Source organism: Aethalodelphis obliquidens, unplaced genomic scaffold (genome assembly GCF_003676395.1).
Source record: "Aethalodelphis obliquidens isolate GAN/ISIS:26980383/991018 unplaced genomic scaffold, ASM367639v1 scaffold42, whole genome shotgun sequence".
Lineage (NCBI taxonomy): Eukaryota > Metazoa > Chordata > Mammalia > Artiodactyla > Delphinidae > Aethalodelphis > Aethalodelphis obliquidens.
This window is the reverse complement of record NW_020837986.1, coordinates 13,680,621-13,704,759: the sequence shown is the minus strand read 5'-3', so window position 1 is coordinate 13,704,759 and position 24,139 is coordinate 13,680,621. Positions and strand designations below refer to the sequence as shown.

General features: G+C 39.6%; 1 protein-coding gene across 1 annotated transcript; it reads left to right on the top strand.

Moving 5' to 3' along the window:
• Positions 1 to 15,780: 15,780 nt before the first annotated feature.
• DEFB125 (defensin beta 125) lies at positions 15,781 to 23,279 on the top strand. The gene is made up of 2 exons (XM_027078054.1): positions 15,781 to 15,838; positions 22,879 to 23,279. Exons 1-2 carry the CDS (start codon positions 15,781 to 15,783, stop codon positions 23,277 to 23,279), a joined length of 459 nt encoding a protein of 152 aa, XP_026933855.1.
• Positions 23,280 to 24,139: the final 860 nt, after the last annotated feature.

The following is a 24,139-nucleotide window of genomic DNA, read 5'->3' as shown; positions in this document are numbered from 1 at the left end:
ATGAACAATTTGCTGCCTCCTGGTGGCAGAAGTTACAGTTGAGGCTACCTTTATTTAGGTGTTGAAAGCCTAGCAGGAAAAGTTGCTTTGACAAATTAAGGAGTTCAAAAATCCATGTGTATACTGGGAATTCAGGAAGCTACACACATGCAGAGGGAAGGACACATGCCCAGAAAAGTTCCTTTTCTTATTTTAATGTTGGAGTGACAACCTCCAAGCTCCTTTCATGTTAAGGCTGAAATAGGAAATCTGGCTTGGCATATAATAATTGGGTGCAACACTTCCTCACAGAAGTCTGTGTATTCTCCTATATTTTAGCTATAAGGTGTGAGATGTTGGTCTAATTACTTTTTTCCTTTGTTAATAATTTGTTTTTTCTAATTAGAGGCTTGGACGTTCTTCTCTTACCCTAGACTTCAGGAATTTTACCTGGATTTGCTTAGCAAAGTGACATATCATCAACCTATCCTGGATCCAATGACATTTAAATCTGCAGACTTAAGTCTTATTTTTAAATTTCGGAATTATTTTGTTAAAATTTTTTTCTCAATTTAATTTTTTATCCTTTATGCATTCTTCTGAAACTGTTGACGTTTTTTGGATGACTCCTCCAGGTTCTCATCTACTCCCTCATTATTTCCATCCTTTGGGTTTTGTTGATGCTTTAAGGCATTTTTAGCACTTTCTTATCCAGGTTACTAAATTGGGTCTGAGTAGTGGTCGTACATTTTTGCCTTGAATATTTCATTTGGGAAATCATGGTTTTAAAATTAAGTTAATCTTTTCTCTGCATGTGAATTTGAAGCAGCCCTTCTATTCCATTTGGCAATGTATGAGTAAACTGTCTGCCAGTTTTTTGTGGATATTTTTTTTGTTGTGAGAAACCTTTACAGCTTACCTGAACCTATGCATTCTCAAGCTAAAATCAGGGAGAGGTCGGTATACTCATTCAACTCCTTTTTTAATCTCTTTGGTGGACATAAGCCTCATACACTCATGTGGGACCAAAGTTGACTCTCCACAGCCTTCACAGGTCTCTGAAAACTGGGAAATTCTTAAGGACTGCCAGGAATTTCTCTACCTCAGTCAAGGGAAAAAACCTCACAGCATTTCTCTTTGCCTGTAGCCCAGTAGAGCTAAGTCTTTACCTGTGCACCTGCCCAGAAGTATTAACAGCTCCTTGACACAGGAGAATTAGATACATTGAAATTCAGAGTAGAGGAGCAAGGAATGAAAGTCAGGTCACCAACTTCCAAGAATCCCTTGAGACACGTCTTCTAACATTACAACAGAAATGACAGCCCTGACCATGTAAGCATAATGAATAATTGACAAAGTAGGTCGAGATGTTGGGTTGAGGAGATGAGGTGTATTTAACATCATGAGGAATCCAAAGTGACGTCTAAGGTTAATAGATGGTAATAAAATATTTGCATATCTAATTTCATATTATAAAGCTAACTAATAGGAGAACTAAAGAATAATATTACTAACAAAAAGTGGGGCTAAGTTAAAACCTCCTACATAAGTGAAAACAAGGAGCTCTAGGTACAATTTTAACTTCATAAGTAAAGAAAAGGTTTTATACTATTCAGACATGAAGAGAACCATTAGAATATCAAACTTCGGAAATCTTCCTTTTGAGGAATGTTTCAGCGGATTTTTACTTCATATTTTATTTCATTCAATAATATTTGAAAATGTTTCATCACGTACATCTATGGCTTAGAATTAATAACTCTTTGTGAAATAGTTACATCATGAAATGTAATGAGATAAAGTATTTGGCCAACACAGGCTCAGTTAAGACTAGATTGGATTTTGTTTACTTTTGATTACCGGTCTGTTTTTCTTTGAATGTGACACTGTAGCAAGACAGAGTGACATAAGGGATATTATATAACTTATAGTTTAGTTGAATAAAGACCATATATATATTCATGTATTTTTATATACTTGTCCTGCTTTTCTATTAGCCATTGTGAATTAACTTGTGTATTGACCATTTTTTTGTCTCTGTAATTTCTGTTTGCTTAGATATTCTATTCTCGTCTCATCTCTTTCTTTTTAAAACTTTATCATTATTATTATTATTTTGGCTGTGTTGGGTCTTCATTGCTGCACTCGGGCTTTCTCTAGTTGCGGCAAGTGAGGGCTACTTTTCGTTGTAGTGCGTGGGCTTCTCATTGCGGTGGCTTCTCTGGTTGTGGAGCACAGGTTCTAGGTGCAAGGGCTTCAGTAGTTGCAACACGCAGCCTCAGTAGTTGCAGCACGCAGGCTCTAGGGCACGCGGGCTTCAGGAGTTGTGTAGCGTGGGCTCAGTAGTTGTGACACACAGGCTTAGTTGCTCTGTGGCATGTGGGATCTTCCCCGAACAGGGATCAAACCCATGTCCCCTGCATTGGCAGGCAGATTCTTAACCACTGCACCACGAGGGAAGTCCCTCATCTCTTTCTTAATAAAAAATTTGCTTTATTGAAAATTTGTGTTGTATTTTGATTTCTTCTCTTTATTTTTACTATTTATTTTATTTGCTGTATTTAAGTTTGATGTGCCAAATTTTCTCTACTCTTTCAATATGAATCTCTAAAAATTTATTTTAAACTTATGTCCTTGTCTAATATATGGATTGAATGGTATAAATTTTCCTCTAAGAACTCTAGCTGAGGGAGTTCCCTGGTTGCGCAGTGGTTAAGAATCCACCTGCCAATGCAGCGGACACAGGTTCAAGCCCTGGTCTGGGAAGATCTCATGTGCCGTGGAGCAACTAAGCCACAACTACTGAGCCAGTGTGCCACAACTAGTAAAGACTGTACGCCACAACTAGTGAAGCCTGCACACCTAGAGCCTGTGCTCTGCAACAAGAGAAGCCACTGCAATGAGAAGCCCTCACATCGCAACAAAGAGTAGCCTCCGATTGCTGCAACTAGAGAAAGCCCACGCACAGCAGCAAAAGACCCAACGCAGCCAAAAATTAATTAATTAATTAAAAAAGAACTCTAGTTGATATGTTATATCTCTAATATAATTTAGTTCAGAAGATTTTATCTTATCAGCTTTGTTGGGTATGATTGATAAATAAAAATTGCTCTTATTAAGGTATAAAACATGATGTTTTGATACATATATACACTGTGCAGTGATTACCAAAATCAAATTAATGAACAAACCCATCACTACACATACTTACCATTTGTGTGTGTGTGTCTGATGAGAACACTTGAGATCTACTCTATTAACAAGTTTCAAGTATAAAATGTACTATTATTAACTATAGTTACCATGCCGTACATTAGGCCTCCAGAACTTATTAATCTTATAACAGAAGATTTGTACCCTTTGATTATTTTCCTTTCCCCCCACACCCAGCCTCTGGCAACCACTATTCTATTCTACAGCATTCAACTTTTTTTTTTTTTTTTAAGATTCCACATATAAGTGAGATCATGTGATATTTGCCTTTCTGTGTCTGGCTTATTTCACTTATCATAATGTCCTCCAGTTTCATTCAGATTGTTGCAAATGGCAGAATTTCCTTCTTTTTAAAGGTTGAATATTAGGTTCTTACTACTGCCCTTTTTGTTCATTGTTTTCTGGGTGTTTTGAAGATCTTTTGTTCCTTTTTTCCTCTTTCGTGATTTGATGATTTTCTCTAGTGGTATCCTTTGATTCCTTTCTGTTTATATTTTGTGTATTTTCTACTATAGGTTTTTGCTTTGTGGTTGTCATGAGGCTTGGAGTCAAACTTTTGAATATCGTATTAGGATCAAATACCAATGAACACTGAAATTGAATTCTCATTTAATTTATTTAAGGCAAAAACTTATTCAAAGGCACTAGAGCCTGCATGCACACAGACGTGAATGCACATTTGCAGAGCTCATTCTTTTCTTCCTTTTTCCAAGTTTATTGAGATATAATTGACATATAACATTGTGTAAGTTTAAGTTGTACAATGTGATAATTTGATATATGCATATATTGCAAAAGAATTACCACAATAATGTTACTTACCACATCCATCACCTCACAGCTCCTTTTCTTTGTGGTGAGAACTTTTAATATTTACTTTCTTAGCAACTTTCAAGTGTACAGTACAGTATTCTTAACTAAAGTCACCATGCTGTACATTACATCCCCAGAACTTGTCCATCTTATAACTGGAAGTTTGTACCCTTCACCAACATTTCCCTATTCGACTCCTGCCCCCCCCCCATCCTCCCACCCTGGGTAACTGTCCTCTACTCTCTGTTTGCAGAGCTTATTCTTGAGGACTGTATGGCTATGCAAGATGAAAAGCTAACAGCTAGAAGTCAGCTTTGAAGATATCTTCAGGATTAGCATGAGATGAATTAGAGATATGTGGCCTTGGAGCAGGCAGAACCACTTCCCAAATGTGGTTGTCCCTTCTTGTTCAAAATCCTTTCCTCCACGAACTCAGATTTTAGATATTTTAAATGGTAATAACCTATACCTCACATACCTTTTTATTTTATTTTTTAGTTTTGGCTGCGTTGGGTCTTTGTTGCCGCGCACAGGCTTTCTCTAGTTGCGGAGAGCGGGGGCTACTCTTCATTGCAGTGTGTGAGCTTCTCGTTGCGGTGGCTTCTCCTGTTGTGGAGCACGGGCTCTAGGCGCTGGGCTTCAGTAGTTGTGGTGCACGGGCTTAGTTGCTCTGTGGCATGTGGGACCTTCCTGGCCCAGGGCTCGAACCCGTGTCCCCTGCATTGGCAGGTGGATTCTTAACTACTGCACCACCAGGGAAGTCCCTCACATACCTTTTTAAAGCCTACATTTCTTAGCGTTTCACAGGTGCCAGAGACTGTGCTCGGTGTTCAATATGCCTTATTTTATTTAATTGTTAGAATCATTCTAGGAGGTATGCGTGTGATTATACCTTTTTCACCATTGAAGAAATTGCAGTAGAGACCACATCATAAATAAAAGTAGTAGAGAGAGAACCTAGATATGTTTTGCCCAGTTTTGTCAGACTTAATCATGTGATCATAATTATTATATAATGCTTTTGTATAAAGAGATTGTGCGTCAATTTGCTTGGCACATTGTGGGTTCTAATACAATGTAGTTTCCTTTTCTCCCCCAAACTGTAAATCAGGGAAAGGTTATTCCCACCTAAGTTCAAGGATGAGATGAAGAAGAATGGTACAAGACAAGAAGACAGGAGAGTAAAGATATAGCTCTAAGATTATATTCTTCTTCTATAATCTCAGTGATCATAGCTCTATGATGATTTCAAGGTAGTGATCAAGGTGATTACTGAGGAGGAAAGCACAGTGAGTTCTACCAGGAACCTTTAAAACACCATCTAGCTGTTCATAGAGATCCTATGAGCCAAACCTCTGTCACACTCTTCTCTGCATAGTAATGAACTTTCCCACAGGTGAAAAATGGCTTATAATCACCCATAACCATGCAGAGCAAAGATGGGCAGGGCCCTCAGGAAACTTGCCTTTTTGCTTTTCACCCAGGAATCATCAACTTGTTACAGCCAAAATCCCTATAATGTGAGTAAATTTGAATATACTACCTTAGTATCTCAAAGTACCCTGAGTGGGAGTAAATGTTTTCTCTATTCTTCAAGTTCATAAACTTAGGCTCAAAGATGAGAAATCAATTGTCCATAGTTCAAGACTGAATACATGGTGAGACCATGAATAACCTCATATATGTCTGACCAAAAAGCTCATGGTTTTTTCTACTACCCTCCTTTGCTGAAATGACCTGCCTCTGTCCTCCCACCTTCCTGTGTGAGTCCAGGAGTTCTACCTACAGTGATAGACATGAGTATAAAAGACCATGATGTCCTACTAGTTGAGATAATCCATTCCTCAAATCTCTTCTACTAGATAATGATATATCATAGATGTATCTCTTGAAGGAGATGCATCAGAAACATCTGTAGGGCTTGTTTCCTGGTGAAGATAGAATAAATGAAGGTGATATTTCATTCTGATTACCTTCTCTGACTTATGTGGGGAGAGATCTTACGAGAAAAGTCCTACGGCTTTTAAGTCACAGTACAGAACTCTTGATCTCCCTTCTATCCTCTTTAAGTTTGCAATTTATATGAATGTAGATTTCCAGGGAGGAAAGAGAATTGCATAATATCAAAGTGCTCTTAATCGTCAATTAAGTCTGTCTCAGTTCTAATAGCTAAAAATCAATATTTCTCTCCTCTAAAGTGGAGGTCCCAATATCTACATCGTAAGTTTGTTGTAGGAAATCCAATAAGAGAATGGATATGAAGGCACTCTGTAGAAATGCTTTTGTATTACTAGCCGCTTCAAAAGTATGTAGCGAATGCCTTCGATCTGTAGGAGGAGACCTTCACTCATTCTATATTACAGATCAGCGGTTCTCAAAGTGTGGTCCTTTGATCAGCAACATCAGCATCACCTGGGAGCTAGTGAGTAATGCTAATTCTCAGGCTCCACCATGGAATCAGAAACTGGAAATGAGGACCAGAAATCTTTTTTTAAAATTTATTTTAAAGCAGGCCCTACAGATGTTTCTGATGCATTTTAAAGTTTGGTAATACTGCTAAGGCAGGTTGGGAGCCTATGGGCTGGGAACTGTTTTCAAGGTTGACACCATTTCTGTCCATTAGTCTTAATGAGTGTTTCGGATTAACCTTCACTTGTGCCTGGCCTCTATTTTATTTTCATCCCTACCCTGGAACTGCTGGTGCTATGGAAATATGATGCTCTTCCAAACATTGTTGAATGGAGAGACAATGGGAAAGAGGTTATAGAGAGAAGACTGACCCCAGCTTAAGTTCCTTTGCTTTAATGAACCAGGCATCCTAGGTATAAGCAGTGATCATCGTTACTTTGGTTCATTTCCTAGTTGATAATTGATTCTAACAGTGGGGTAGATGTTTTATTACTGGAAGCTGAGGGTTTAAAGTTGTGGTTGATAGCCAGAACAGAGCTCACCTTCTGCTTGCCACATTTCCCTTTAAAATGATCTTTCTGAAACTCTCCACTTTTGCATTTCTTCTTGCAATGTCTGATTTTGTTTTCACACTTTCTCAAAAGTAAATTCTCTGCATGAAGGAATTATATAAATCATTAAGCCAAAGATATTTATCAAAATAAATTGAAAACAGCAAGCTTTTTTTTTTTTTGCGGTCCGCGGGCCTCTCACTGTTGTGGCCTTTCCCGTTGCGAAGCATAGGCTCCGCGGCCGTGGCTCACGGGCCTCTCCGCGGTATGTGGGATCTTCCCGAACCGGGGCACGAGCCCGCGCCCCCTGCATCGGCAGGCGGACCCTCAACCACTGCACCACCAGGGAAGCCCAACAAGCTTTTCTGAGCATTGACTATTCAAGTCTTTACCAGTTGCTTTCTTATATTTGTTCTAATAGTGAAAACCTCCTCTGAGGAATAAATGAGATTTCACCCACACATAAATATGTAGATATATGTATGGACTTACCACTCCTGAAATCAGAATTCTGCATGCCAGCTTTCACCAGAATCCTATTTCTCTCTCTCTTTTTTTTTTTAACCACATGGGAAAAATATAACACATCATTACACATCAACACAAAATCCCCAACCAATTTCCTAAACTGTAACCAAAACACACTTATACATCTAGATAGAACTCACAAGCTATCATCTTAAAATATAAAATGTTTAAATTATTGTTGTAATGATTCTTAGCATTATCCAAAACACACATAGCTTATTTTGACACTTGGTGGGAGTTTCAAAAGGTCTTTACGTGTTCGTGAGGTCTTACAAATTACATTTGGAATGTAACTCTATGCTTGCCTTATATATTATATTAAAATGTATTGAATGATAAGTACATATAAACTTTTTATGTATAAACATGGATTATATATAATATTGAGATATATGCACATTTTTGGTAATTTTAGGAATAAAATATACAAGAGGCATTTTACTAGGAATATATTAATCAGAGAGACACTCTTCAGGGTGTGCCTGTAAATATATAGATATACTATATACATATATAAAATCTCCCGTCACTTGGCTTGACATATAGAAGGGCTTCAAGAGATGTTGGAGCTCTTCTTGCCTTTCTCTATGTTGAGTCCATTTATTGTTTTATTCAATATATATATATGAAATCAGTCCCTACTGAGCAGGACAGACAAGGCCAGGCACTTACATTAGAAAGGAGGAGAAAGAAAATAAAGAAGAAAATAAATAACTACAGATTGATATAAATATAATTATGGAAAGAAATAATGTGATGTAACACAGAGTAACTGAGTAGAGCTACTACTGACAGGGTGATATAGGAAATTATCCCTGAGGGAGTGACATTCAAGGTTAGACTTGAGAGATGAAAACGATCCAGCTATGTGAAGAGTTAGAAGAAAATTGTTAAAAACAAAGGGATTTTGTATTTGCAAGGCCATGAGCTGGTGAAAAGCTTGACGTATTTGTTGAACTGTTGTTTTAATGACTCTTCTTCTTCCTCTTCATATTCTTCTGCACGCTTCAAGGCTCCCCACAGTGGTCCTTGGACTTAAAAGTTCCTTTCCAGCTGCTCCATCTATTATCCACTTTTTCCTCACTGTCACAAACATCTCTATGAATGTGACACTCAAGTGTCTTTCCTCAGCTGGGAAATCTGGATGGAGATCTAAGATCAAGTCTATATTTTCCGTCTTTCCACTCCTAATGTTCCACATTTTTTTGGGTTTTGTTGAGTTTTTTTCTCCCATATATCCTTCCTAAGCATTCCATTTATTTTTCTTAAAAGGCTCATTTATTTATTTTAATATTTATTTATTTAGCTGTGCCGGGTCTTCTTTGCCGCATGCGGGAATCTTTGTTGTGGCATGTAGGATCTTTAGTTGTGGCAGGTGGGATCTTTTAGTTGCTGTATGTGGGATCTAGTTCCCTGACCAGGGATGAAACCCACACCCCCTGCATTGGGAGTGTTGAGTCTTAGCCACAGGAGCACCAGGGAAGTCCCAGCATTCCATTTCTAACGCTACCAGATCTTGGATGGATTGGTTAATCTCAGAGAATAATTGTGAATTGCTTGTATTTGCCTAGTAAGGGAACCTGAGTGTTCTCAGGGCCTTCAGTTTAGAAGTAGAACACCCTGTGTGTATGTGATGTATGTCATCAATGTCCCAGAGGCAGAGAGAGAAATCATGTAATCTAAACTTATAGAATTTCAAAGATACTGTAGACCAGAAGCATATTCTGAGGCAACTTTCATACTATTATTAATTTTCTCTTATCCATCAATCTGAACAGTCTTCTATTATAAGAGAACAAAATCGATCTCTAGATGCAGGCTGTAGGTTATTGAACAGCTCTCTTTCTGTTAGGAAGTTCTTTCTCAAAATCTAGTTTGTCACTTTGTGCCAGATATTTTTTATTTTAACATCTTTAATGGAGTATAATTGCTTTAAAATGTTGTTTTAGTTTCTACTGCATAACGAAGTGAACCAACTATATGTATACATATATCTCCATATCCCCTCCCACTAGCGTCTCCCTCTCACCCTCCTATCCGACCCATCTAGGTGGTCACAAAGCACTGAGGTGATCTCCCTGTGCCATGCAGCTGCTTCCCACTAGCTAACTATTTTACATTTGGTAATATATATATGTCAATTCTACTCTCTCACTTCGTCCCAGTTTACCCTTCCCCTTCCTCGTGTCCTCAAGTCCATTCTCTATGTCTGTGTCTTTATTCCTGTCCTACCCCAAGATTCATCAGAACATTTTTTTTTTGATTCCATATATATATGTTAGCATACGGTATTAGTTTTTCTCTTTATGACTTACTTATGACAGACTCTAAGTCCATCTAGCTCCCTATAAATAACTCAATTTCGTTTCTTTTTATGACTGATTAATATCCCATTGTATATATGTGCCACATCTTCTTTATCCATTCATCTCTCGATGGACACTTAGGTTGCTTCCATGTCCTGGCTACTGTAAATAGTGCTGCAGTGAACATTGTGATACATGTCTCTTTTTGAATTATGCTTTTCTCAGGGTATATGCCCAGTAGTGGGATTGCTGGTTCATATTGTAGTTCTATTTTTAGATTTTTAAGGGACCTCCATACTGTTCTCCATAGTTGCTGTATCAATTTACATTCCCACCAACAGTGCAGGAGGTTTCCCTTTTATCCACAACCTCTCCAGCATTTATTGTTTGCAGATTTTTTATGATGGCCATTCTCCCCCGTGTGAGGTGATATCTCGTAGTTTTGATTTGCATTTCTCTTATGATTAGTGATGTTAAGCATCCTTTCATGTGTTTGTTGGCAATCTGTATATCTTCTATGGAGAGAAGTGTCTATTTAGCTCTTCTGCCGATTTTTCTTTTTTTTTTTTTTTGCGATACGCGGGCCTCTCACTGTTGTGGCCTCTCCCGTTGCGGAGCACAAGCTTTGGACGCGCAGGCTCAGCGGCCATGGCTCACGGGCCCAGCCGCTCCGCGGCATGTGGGATCTTCCCGGAGCGGGGCATGAACCTGTGTCCCCTGCATTGGCAGGCGGACTCTCAACCACTGTGCCACCAGGGAAGCCCAATCTATATATATATAGATATAAAGATATATAAAGGAAGACAGCAACCAAATCAATAAACAAATCTACCAATGATAAGTTCTAAACATTAAACTAAGATAAACATAAAACCAGAAACAAATTAGATGCAGACTGGATACCCCAAGTCTATAGTTGCTCCCAAAGCCCATCGCCTCAATTTTGGGATGATTCGTTGTCTATTCAGGCATTCCACAGGTGCAGGGCACATCAAGTTTATTGTGGAGATTTAATCCGCTGCTCCTGAAGCTCCGCAGAGAAATTTCCCTTTCTCTTCTTTGTTCGCACAGCTCCTGGGGCTCTGGTTTAGATTTGGCCCTGCCTCTGCCTGTAGGTCGCCTGATGGCATCTGTTCCCCGTCCAGACAGGACAGAGTCAAAGCAGCAGCTGATTAGGGGGTTCTGGCTGACTCAGGCTGGGGGAAGGGAGGGGTATGGAATGAATGGCGGTCACGCAGTGGCAGAGGCCGGCATGATATTGCAACAGCCTAAGGTGCGCCATGTGTCCTTCTGGGGAAGTTGTCCCTGAATCACGGGACCCTGGCAGCGGCAGGCTGCACAGGCTCCTGGGAGGGGAGGTGTGGATAGTGACTTGCGCTTGTACACAGGCTTCTTGTTGGCTGCAGTACCAGCCTTAGTGTCTCATGCCCATCTCTGTTGTCCGCACTGATAGCCGCTGCTAACGCCCATCTCTGGAGCTAGTTTAGGTGGTGCTCTGAATCCCCTCTCCTCGTGCACCCCAAAACAATGGTCTCTTGCCTCTTAGGCAGTTCCAGACTTTTTCCTGGACTCCCTCCAAGCTACCTGTGATGCACTAGATCCCTTTAGGCTGTGTTCACACAGTCATCTCCCTGGGATCTGACCTCCAAAGACCGAGCTTCAGTTCACAGCCCCCACCCACCCCAGTGGGTGAGCAGACAAGCCTCTCAGGCTGGTGATTGCTGGTCGGCACTGATCGTCTTTGTGGGAATCTCTCCACTTTGCCCTCTGCATCTCTGTTGCTGTGCTCTCCTCCATGGTGCTGAAGCTTCCCCCCCCACCCGACCCCCATCTCCACCAGTGAAGGGGCTTCTTAGTGTGTGGAAACTTTTCCTCCTTCACAGCTCCCTCCCTGAGGTGCAGGTCCCATCCCTATCCTTTTGTCTCTGTTTATTCTTTATTTATTTTTTGCTCTACCTGGGTACGTGGGGAGTCTCTTGCCTTTTGGGAAGTCTGGGGTCTTCTGCCCGTGTTCAGTAGGTGTTCTGTAGGAGTTGTTCCGCATGTAGATGTCTTTCTGATGTATTTGTGGGAAGGAAGGTGATCTCCACGTGTTACTCCTCTGCCATCTTGAAGGTCCCCTCACCACCCCAGACTCTGGTGAGACATGGTTGTTATATTAAGTCCAGAGGTTTTGGATGAAAGAGGGAGGAATGGGATACTCCAGCTTGGTTGAATTGGAAGTCAATATTATTTATTTATTTTTGTTTCACTTTTTCCTATCACACTCTTTGTGGTCACCTTCAATTACAGAACTCATTTCTCTGTATATATCTTTAAATTTCTCTCTCTCTCTGTTTTTTATTTTGTCCACTGATTTAGAACAATATACTGGCACTGGTCACCTGTCAACTGAGCTCTTCTATTTGCCCCATCTCTAGCCTGCTCCTTTCATAGGTTGTGGTCTGCACATGCAGTTCCTCCCCTGACCCTCTGTGATGTTCCACAAAACTCGTGGTATGCCTGCAAGCTATCAGCTCAATTAGATCTTGATGTTCGAAGAAAGGGATCATTAGTTTGGCCCTGCAGGTTGTGCCAACATTCTTGGAGAACTGAGTGTGCTACCTGAGATCTGATGAGGACTGAGTGTTCTCTGGGCATTTCCATTTATTTGCTCCTTATTACATCATATTGTGTCTGAATCATAGCTCAGTGCAACAATATGGCCACGTAAACTTCTTTTCCAACCTTTGCAAACACACGGCAGTGGAATGTGATGTGATTATGGCCAATGATATTAAGCAGAATATTTTTGGTGGAGTATCTGGTAAGATACTTTAAATGAGAGGGGGCAAAGATTCAAGTCATGTGTACCCATTAGCTTTTTAAAAATAGTTAATTAATTAATTGATTTTTAACATCTTTATTGAAGTATAATTACTTTACAAAGGTTTGTTAGTTTGTGCTTTATAACAAAGAGATTCAGCCATACATATACATACATCCCCATATATCGTCCCTCTTGACTCTCCCTCCCACCCTCCGTTTCCCAGCCCTCTAGGTGGTCACAAAGCACCAAGCTGATCTCCCTGTGCTATGTGGCTGCTTCCCACTAGCTATCTATTTTACATTTGGTAGTGTATATATGTCCACGCCACTCTCTCACTTCATCTCAGCTTTCCCTTCCACATCCCCGTGTCCTCAAGTACATTCTCTATGTCTGTGCCTTTATTCCTGTCCTGCCCCTAGGTTCTTCAGAACCGTTTTTTTTTTTTTTTTAGATTCCATATGGTATTTGTTTTTCGCTATCTGACTTACTTCACTCTATATGACAGACTCTATGTCCATCCATCTCACTACAAATAATTCAATTTTGTTTCTCTTTATGGCTGAGTAATATTCCATTGTATAAATGTGCCTTTCTTCTTTATCCATTCATCTGTTGATGTACACTTGGGTTGCTTCCATGTCCTGGCTATTGTAAATAGTGCTGCAATGAACATTTGGGTACATGACACTTTTTGAATTATGGTTTTCTCAGGATATATGCCCAGTAGTGGGATTGTTGGGTCCTTTGGTAGTTCTGTTTTTAGCTTTTTAAGGAAGCTCCATACTGTTCTCCACAGTAGCTGTATCAATTTACAGTCCCACCAACAGTGCAAGAGTGTTCCCTTTTCTCCACACCCTCTCCAGCATTTATTGTTTCTAGATTTTTTGATGATGGTCATTCTCACCGGTGTGAGGTGATATCTCATTGTAGTTTTGACTTGCGTTTCTCTAATGATTACTCATGTTGTGCATCCTTTCATGTGTTTGTTGGCAATCTGAATATCTTCTCTGGAGAAACGTCTCTTTAGGTCTTCCACCCATTTTTGAATTAGGTTGTTTGTCTTTCTGATATTGAGCTGCATGTGCTGCTTGTAAATTTTGGAGATTAATGCTTTGTCAGTTGCTTCCTTTGCAAATATTTTCTACCATTCTGAGGCTTGTATTTTTATATTGTTTATGATTTCCTTTGCTGTGCAATACTTTTAAGTTTCATTAAGTCCCATGTGTTTATTTTTATTTCCACTTCTCTAAGAGGTGGGTCATAAAGGATCTTGCTGTGATTTATGTCATAGAGTGCTCTGCCAATGTTTTCCTCTAAGAGTTTTATAGTTTCTGGTCTTACATCTAGCTCTTTAATCCATTTTGTTTTTATTTTTGTATATGTGTTAGTAAGTGTTCTAATTACATTCTGTTACATATAGCTGTCCAGTTTTCCAAGGACCACTTATTGAAGAGGCTGTCTTTTCTCCACTGAATAGTCTTGCCTCCTTCATCAAAGATAAAGTGACCATATATGCATGAGTTTATCTCTGGGCTATCCATCCTGTTCCATTGATCTATATTTCTATTTTTGTGCCAGTAACATACTGTATTGATTATTGTAGCTTTGTAGTATAGTCTGAAGTCAGGGAGCCTGATTTCTCCAGCTCTTTTTTTCTTTCATGGATGCAACCTAAGTGTCCATTGAGAGATGAATGGATAAAGAAGATGTTGCACATATATACAGTGGAGTATTACTCAGCCATAAAAAAATAAAATTGAGTTATTTGTAGGGAGGTGGATGGACATAGACTCTGTCATACAGAGTGAAGTAAATCAGAAACAGAAAAAATAAATACTGTAGGCTAACACATATATATGGAATCTAAAAAAAAAAAAAAAGTTCTGATGAACCCAGGGGCAGGATAGGAATAAAGATTCAGATGTAGAGAATGGACTTGAGGACCCAGGGAGGGGGAAGGGAAAGCTGAGATGAAGTGAGAGAGTGGCATGGACATATATACACTACCAAATGTAAAATAGATAGCTAGTGGAAAGCAGCTACATAGCACAGGGAGATGAGCTCGGTGCTTTGGGACCACCTAAAAGGGTGGGATAAGGAGAGTGGGAGGGGCCCGTGAGAGGGAAGGGATATGGGGATATATGTATATGTATAGCTCACTCACTTTGTTATACAGCAGAAACTAACACAACATTGTAAAGCAATTATACTCCATTAAAGATGTTAAAAAAAGAAAAAATACTTAAATGAAGTGACAGGGGCACACATGTCCATGGATAGGAAGACTCAACATAGTAAAGAAGTCATTTTTCTTCAAACTACAACACAGCTGTAACTCAATTGCTTTCATATTCCCAACAAGATCTTTTATAGATATACTCAAAACTATTCTAAAATTTTTATTGAAAGGCAGAGGAACTGGGGGAGTTACAACAATTTTCAGAAAGCAGAATAAAGCAGGAGGTATCCCTACACTATCTCAAGACATGTTATACAGCTACAGTAATCAAGAATGTGTTGTACTGGCAGAGTACATCCATGCAATAGAATAGAGCACCAAGTATGGCCAACTAATTTTTGACAAACCTGCCAAAGCAATTCAATGGAGGAAGGATAGTACTTCCAACAAATGGTTACTGCAAAAATTGGGTATCCATAGCAAAAAAAAAAATCCATTCAAAGCAAACTTCACAACTTATAAAAAAATTAATACACAATGGATTGGGGCATCACTCAGATGGAGAAGGGGATAATCTACGGGGTATCATAAGCTTACTGGTCCGAAACAAATTGGATCATGATATAGCATTCTGCTATCATGGCTATATACACAGTGTTGCATACAGACAGAGGAGACGTAACTGGCTCCATGCAAGGTTAAGGAGGACTTTATTGGGGAGTTGTTTCTTTCCATCAGACCCTACACATCCTTAGGATTATACTTCATTTCATAAGGCCTCAGTTTCCTATAACAGTTTCTAGAACAGAGCATTATTTTGTCATGCACACTCAATGGTGCAAGTTAATCATCTGGTGTTCTGGGTGGCATAGCGTTCTCCTCCTCTCTGGTTCATCACCCATGATAGGCCAGTAAAGGTGACCACTCAGAGTCCTAACTGTGCAAAGTGTTCTTCATTCCTCAGGACACAGGGCTCCCTCTCTCCCAGAAGCCATGAATCTCCTGATGCTGACCTTCATGATATGTGGGTTACTAAATCTGGTGACCAAAGGTAATGGAACCCTACAATGGAGAGATGATGGAACTAGGATGAATTGTTGACCCTGGGCTCCCAGGTGTCTTGAGGGGGAAAGAGGTCCACAGGAAGAGCCTTGGGCCAATAAAGAGCAGCACAAATGCTCTTATGATGGCATGCTGGCAGCTCCATGTTCCTGCTCTCTAAGACTCTGTTAGAGGCACCTATGAAACTGGGGTGTCTTCTGAAACATTTCTCCAAAGGAAGAATTTCCTCAGTCTTCTGAGCAACTCTCTCTGTCTCTCTCTATAACTAACCACTGTTAACTCAGCCTGACTTTGCTTCTATTTTAACAATTTCATTGTTGCACCTGTTTTATTGTTGTGTCTCATTAGTCCAACTCTCACTACCATCTTGAATTCTCTTTTGTCGTGAAAGTGCTTTCAAAGGAGGTGTTCGTTTGTTTATGTTCTGAGGTATGGTGAAAAAGTTCATCACACTTTTTGTAGGATCTGCAGAGCTGTCATCAGAAAGATAACACAAATTTAAGTTAGAAGTGGGGATAAGTTAAGACAGAGTAAAAAGGTAAGTGACCAATAGGGACCTTCTGCTAATAGATCAATAATGAATGAGCTTATTCCCTCTTTTTAATAATGTTACTTTGGAAACTTACCTACTTTTATTGGAAAGTAATACTTGCAATTGATTAAAAAGTATCAAGCAATCAATAGGTTTATATGAGTTTAAGGAAAAGGACTCTCCTACCCTGGAATAACAGTACTTCAGTCTTCTCTTTCAGAATCTCTGAATCATTCAATGAAGTAATCTTACCAATTAGTTGTATATCCGAGTAGATTCAAATATCTATATACCTTAGAATTTTAAAAACCCAATGTAAAGAGATATGGGAACATATGTATATGTATAACTGATTCACTTTGTTATAAAGCAGAAACTAACACACCATTGTAAAGCAATTATACTCCAATAAAGATGTTAAAAAAAAAAAACCAATGTAAATTAATCATACAGATTCTTCTAAATGTAGTAGCACAATATCTCGGAGACTTCTTATCAGTGCCTGAACCTACTTCATTATTTTTAATGTATACGTAGAATATATGGGGGTGAGGTTGTGAATTTCCTTTCTTATTTTAATTGGTCTGCTAAGCAGGAAACTTTTAATTATCAGAAAAAATTCAGCTAGGAAAATTAGTAAACAAATGTATATCTTTCCCCTTATGCGCGCGCACACACACACACACACACACACACACACGCAAGATTGGCAAACAACTGACCGAATGGACTACAGTATGCGCACTCTTATCACTTGTGTGTGATAGTGTCAGCTTCCCACACACTGATCACTCCATTTTTTTATCACATTCTTTCGTGTATTACATTTCAATGTGTGAAAATGTTGCCTCATCTTTGTTTGAATTCATCACGCTTCAATTATAAATGAGTTTGAACATCTATTCCATTGTATTTCTGAACTCTTTCTTATTGATTTTTAAGAGTTCTTTATGTACTAAGAAAATGGGCTCCAAACTTGGAGACGTTGTATCTTGCTTAGAAAGGTAATCACTACCGTGAGATGGACATACATGTGCCTATGTATCTATATCTTGATTCACATGGACACATGTAAGTGACGTAAAGAATTATCACCTACACTCAATTCTGATTATGAACTATTCACCGAAATTTTGGAAAGTTTTGAAATAATAAAGAAGTAACAATACGGTTTTGCTCTTTTGCTCTCCCTGAGATTCCTGGATAACATGTGGGGAAAAAATGTATATCCTCCTTAAAATTTTCTAAAACATGATGAGTATTCTCCCACATATTAAATATTCTCCAAAAACTGAACTTTTAATTATTGCATAGAATTTCATGCAATGGGTGCTCTGTACCTTTTTAAAAATCAATTAATTTTAATTAATTTAATGGCTACATTGAATCTTCATTGCTGCACGCGGGGTTTCTCTAGTTGCGCCGAGAGGGGGGCTACTCTTCGTTGCAGCGCGCGGGCTTCTCATTGTGGTGGCTTCTCTTGTTGTGGAGCATGGGCTCTGGGCGTGTGAGCTTCAGTAGTTGTGGTGTGCAGGCTCAGTAGTTCTGGCTCGCGGGCTCTAGAGTACAGGCTTGGTGGTGTGGCACACAGGCTTAGTTGCTCCGTGGCATGAGGGATCTTTCCAGACCAGGGCTTGAAACCGTGTCCCCTGCACTGACAGGCGGATTCTTAACCACTGCACCACTAGGGAAGTCCCTCTGTACCTTTTTTATACAATTTCATATTTGGACATTTATGTGCTTATCATATTTGCTAAGAAGTGTATTTATGTTTCATATACAAGTATATTCTATACAACCATTCATAGACATAAACCATTCAACATAAAATTCCTAGACATGCACCTTATTCCTGTCTGCTTAGTGCATTGTCAAATTCTGAATATTGCAAATGTTTAAAATGAAGGAACATACCTAAGTTTATAATATTTTCTATTTCTTTGACTATGGAGAAGTCAAACTTCAAATATATATTTATCATGTGTTTTGATTTTTCTATAAAGTGTGTGGTTCTGCTTATTTTCCTCTTTTATTGTGAGGGCGGTAGATTTGTTTCCTGCTGATTTATAAATTTTTGCTTATAGGTTCTATTTTGCAACTTAACTATTTAATGTTCTGAGTGTATTTTTCTGTTTTAAATTGAGATGGCACCTGAGGGTTTTGTAAAGAAACATTTTACCAAGCCAAACTGTCCATCAGTGGAGTGCTGTTAACAGCTGTATTTAAGTTGATGCTATCTGATTCCACATCTGTTTTCTTTCTTTTTCTTTTTTTTTTTTCAGAGAGAATTCACACAAGGGATAATATTTTGGCTAGATGGCTTATGTGCCTGAATTAATACCACTGTAATTCATATTTTTTAGATTTATGATTTTGAAATATTGGTGATGGAGGTCACAAGTCCTAATGACATAATAATTCCAGACTGAGGAGCTTTGAAATAAGTGATGGCTGTCATTCTAAAAACAAAAAATACATTAAGTTATAGATTATTCCCAGTCACCATCCTTGTATTGTTTAAGCCATATTCTTGGAACTATCTTTGATATTCTATGCTGTGATATCCATATCTACCAGGAAATCTCTTACATCTACCTGCAAATTATGTCTAGAACCAACTGATCTCACCGCCTCCATCCACTGCTACCGCTCTGATTCAAGTCACTATCATCTCTCACCTGTTACTGCTTCTTATAGCTTCCGCACAGGTCTCTGTCCTTCTACTCTTGCCTCCTGCTGTCTTCTGTCAAGATAGCATAGAGTGTGATCTGCTCACACTGGAAGTCAGACCATGTACCTCTTCTGCTCAAATCTTGGCAGTGGCCCCCTCTTCACTCAGAACAATAACCAGGGTCCTTACAGTGACCCACCAGGCCCTCCATGATCTGGTGCCTATGACCTCTCTCACCTCGTCTCCCACTACTCTAGTCCTCTAGTCCTTGCTCACTTTGCCAGAGCCACACTGGCAAAGTGTGGCTTTCCACAGTGCCCTTCCTCAAACATGCCAGGCTTGCTCAACCCACAGAGTTCTGTTTTTTCCTCTGCTTAGAATGCACTTGCCCTACATACTGGTGTGACTAATTCCTTCACCACCTTCAAGTCATCGTTTAATCGTCACCTTCTCTCAAGACCTCTGCTAACTGCTGTTTAAGAAACAGTCATCTGTCCCCATGACACACCAAAGAGATTCCACTTAAATCTATTCTCTCTTATTTCTGAAAACTACTTATCATCCTCTCACATACAGGATAATTCACTGGTTTTCTTTACTGTCTGTTTTCCCCTGCTAGAAAGTAAGCTCTATGCGATTTTGTCTGCTTAGTTCACAAATGTACCCCGAGCACCTAGAACAGAGTCTGTACCATAGTTAGGGGCTCAAACCTCTGTTGAGTGATGGGCTGTACCCGAAATTTTAACTCTGGCGGGAATAGTTGAAAAGGAGTAGTGAGCAATGCAAGTGAGAGGCAAGTTTAAAGAAGAATTGACAGAACAAGATGATTTAACGTGTTTGGGAATGGAAGAGAAATGCTGACAGGACTCAGATTTCGAGGATGGGTACCCTGGAGGAAAAAAAAAATACATAGAGAGGTAATCTTTGTAGAAGTTAGGAATGAGGAAGCAATGTTAGACTTTGTCCAGGATGAAAGATGTGGTACGGCTACCCTCAAAACTTACAGAAAATTCTACCAAGGGCAATAGAATTGGAGCCAGTAAAATAATAAGAGAACAATGAATCATTGGAGAAGTTAGGATAAAGCCAACATCCCCAGGGGAGGAAATAGGAGCCAAGTTTTCGTTGTGCTCTCTCTCTATCTCAACCCACGAAAGGTACTTTTCATACTTTATCAAGTTAAATGCAAAAAGGGTTGTTTTGAGAATTACTTGACCTTCTTCATACATCCTTGGCTTCCTCCAACATAGAGCCTTTGCACTAGCTGTTTCCTAGAATACACCAACCTTGGTACTTCTCAGGTGGTTTGCTGAGAAAGATGGTCATATAGTTGCTTGATAAATGATCATACAATGGAACAGACTAGTTTCACGGTAGATGCCTATCCTCCCTCCTCCAATGAATTAACACGCTGCTTCGTAATCCTACTGTATTTCTTGTGTGAGCTCATCTTTCCTCTTTCCTAGGCCACCTTTTTGCACTGACCTTTCTTTCTTTTCAATTCTCCTGCTCCACTCCTGTCTGTGATGTTCCCTCCCAGCTTAGGACTTTACCCCACATCTCAAGATTTCAAAAATTCAAATGGCACTTTTTACTGCTGCCAACACTCATACCAGTATGGCTTTTCACCCATCTTCTCTTTCCCTCTTGACATAGCTGAGGAAGTGTGCTTCTCCATATCACATACAGTCAGATGCTGTATGTGTTCTTAATCCTTGTCACCTAATCAAGGACTATGCCCTTCTTTTGCCTCATTTCCCTCTTCTACGTTAATCTCTCCCTTTCTACTTGTTCCTTCTTAATATTTGCAAACATGCTCTCTTATTTCACAGCCTTCAAAACAAACCTGAAAAACCTTCCCTTGACTCCATATTGTCCTCCGAGCACTTCTCTATTTCTCTGCTCTTCCTCACAGCTAAACTTCCTAAGAGTTTTGTCTCCAGGTGCTATTTCCACTTCTCATTCACATGTCAACCACTTCACTTCTGTTTCTCCTCTTCTTACCACTCTGAAGATTACCAGTGACACTCATCATGTTAAATGCAGTGGAGGCTCCAGCTCCTGCGTTATCTCGCTCAACCTCACAGCAGTATTTGCCTACAAGTGTCCACGTGTTCCTTTAGGAAACGTTTTCCTCACTTGCATAATCTAGTCATACCTGATACAACTTTCTTTGTATCCCTTTGGCATATGCCATTTTCATGCACACCAGCCTGACCCGCACCTGGCAGTATCCTCAAAGCATGGTCGATTGCTTGCAAATCAGTCCTGAACGCGGCAATCTGGAAATGACAGGGAATTGTCAGCTCACTCTGGTATCATCTATCAACTACTGGATGGTGGAGAAATATTCCAGCTCCTCTGACCCTCAAGAAGGATAACTTGGACCTTTATCCTAGCCATACACTAGTTGCTGGATTTCCCCATGGGGTCATGCTCTAGTCAATCACAGTGGTTACTAACTGTATAACTCTCCTCTCTTTGGCTGTCTTATTTCCATAACTTCCCCATTTCCAAACTGATTTGGCGATGTGGGGAGTGCTGAATGCCCTCAACTCATTTATTATACAGTAGTCAAAATTTATCCCAAGGTCTGCTTTTGGGAAAACTAATCTAATTCTCTAGTGTCTCAGTCTCCTGTTTTGCTCTAAGTATCTGGCTGTTCCTTCTGAGCCTTCTCCTCCTATCTGAGCTCTCAATATTGACACTCCCCAGAATTTAACTATGGCCCCCTTTTATCTCACATTATTCCAACACTATATGTACTTTATCTATAACTGTAGTTTTAAATACTATCCATGGCAATGATTCCACAATTTACATCTACAGTCCAAACTTGTCTACCGAGTTGCTACAGCTATATCCTACTGCCCTCTGGACATCTGAGGTATATTGTGCTGTATACCCCAAAACAAGTACTTGTAACCACCTTTTTCTCTTCCCTCCAAATCGTGTTCTTTCCTCTGTTTACTATTCTATGAATAGCAAGTATCACGAATCTCCCCTGTATCAGCTCAGAAATGTACTAATGTACTTGGATTTCTCCATCCTCCACTGACTTATATCCAAACAATCGATGTCTTTAATCTGTTCTCTTCTTTACAACTCTCACAGCCCTGGTTCCAGCCATCTTCATGTTTTACTTGGCCAAAGCTTCTAACGTGTCTCCCAGATTCTATTCTTCCTTTTCCCTTATCTAATTTCCATGTGAAATCCCAGCTAACTGAAGTAAATTAACTCACATAATGGTTTGGAATAAATAAAAATGCTTAATAATGGCCAAATTGATTAGGCAATGGCATGGTTACTTCAAGCTCATTTTATCTCGTGCTCCTTTGTTCTTTGCACATTATACTTCAGACTCTTCAGCCTTCTCTTAATACCTTAAAGACACGATGCTGTTTCTCCACACTGGGACTGAGCATTTGATGGTCCTTTCCTGAAATAATCTTTGCCTCCTGTGTATCCTGTAGCCTCCTTTCATCCTTCTTGCCTTGCCATGGCTTAACTATTAGCTTTGCATATGTCTGTCCTCTCTGTCTCATTTTCTTCCTCCTCCTCCTCTTTCCTTCTTCTCTGGTCCTTCTCCTGCCCCCTCCCCTCTCCTTCTCTCTCTCCTCTCCCCACCACCAGCAATTTCCTTGATAGCACATGTCACAGTTTTTAATATACAGTTTTAGTTTTCTTCTTTGTCTCTCCAAATGGCTTGTGGTATATGTTATCATATTACTTTAGATGGCAATAGTAGTAGTTGTCAAACTTTGGAATTAATGTTTGTTGTCTTGTGGCTAGAATTTAAAAATTGACTGCTTGTTTAACCCTGCAGCTGGCTGGTTTGTTGAAAGATGCTGGAAGAATGGTGTAGGACACTGCAGAAAACGATGTTTACATCTCGAAAGGTACAAACTTCTTTGTATGAACAAGCTGTCATGCTGCATTCCCCTAAGCAGTGACGATCCTTACACTCCATGGCCAATACATCCCACATTCGGTGAAGATGTAACTTTTGGATTTGGTACTCACGATGGCTTTCCTTTTTCTCCCGTATCTGGGTTTGATGATGAGGTAACAATTAAAACAACTAAGACTCAAGAAACCACAGTAACTGGGACGACTGCTTCCGAGAGACCTTCTACCCAGACTTTGACAACTATTCCTCAGAGCGTTGAGGGTACAACATTTTCTTATGAGCCTGAGACAGCAGATCTATATACGCATTGGGACTAATATCCAGGGAGCCAATTCTACAGATGTTATTTCACCGGGGACAGTTCAATTGAGAATTGGATGACATAGAGGTGGACATAATGCTACTGCCAAGGCAAGAACTGAGAGAGTTACCTCACAATTAGAAATGTATAAAGAGAAGTGTATAGAAGATATAGGGATTCTTTATTTTGGGCTTAAATTTTTTCTTTGTTTTCCTCTGATATACTAATATACATGTGCTAATATTTGGCATCAGGTGATATTTGTGTGTGTATTTTTCCATAATAAACAAACAAACAAACACATAAATAAATACCACAGTTTGGAGTTGCCTGTATAGTTGAGACTGAAATTTTGATTTTAGTAATACCTGAAACACTTACCATCATATATGGAAGAACCTATGAAGGCACATAAAAAGTTCCAGACAAGTCCTCCCTTTCCTGTCCCTCTGTCCTCACCAACATTTATTGTAAGTGCTGACTTTAAATCCCTGTTTGTATCATGAGGTCAAATTTTGTTTAATACTTCAACCGGAAACAAACCCAGTTTTAGTTAGAAACTACCTCATTCACCACAAACACTGATTTAACTAGATAGAGGTGCACATGGGACTTGCCTTAAGAGTACATCATATTAAATTAAGAGCTACATCACAAATTCTACTTATCTTTCCAATGCTCTTTCCACTCAAAAGTCTACTCAAAACTTCCAACTGTGGTGGTCTCATTGCGTGCCTCTCCAGATGTTCATTTTGTCCACAAATACTAGTTGTGTGTAGGGGGTCTATGCTTTGTCTGCCTCTGTGCGTGTGAGTGCTGTTTGCACAGCAACTGATGGATCAGCGACTTTACTCTCTGATATCACAGAGAAGTAGT

Excerpts from the sequence above, each read along its gene's own strand:
- DEFB125 (XM_027078054.1), top strand. The coding sequence starts at position 15,781 with ATGAATCTCCTGATGCTGACCTTCATGATATGTGGGTTACTAAATCTG. Across the intron at positions 15,839-22,878 it reads ACTAAATCTGGTGACCAAAG|CTGGCTGGTTTGTTGAAAGA; the intron begins GTAATGGAACCC and ends TTAACCCTGCAG.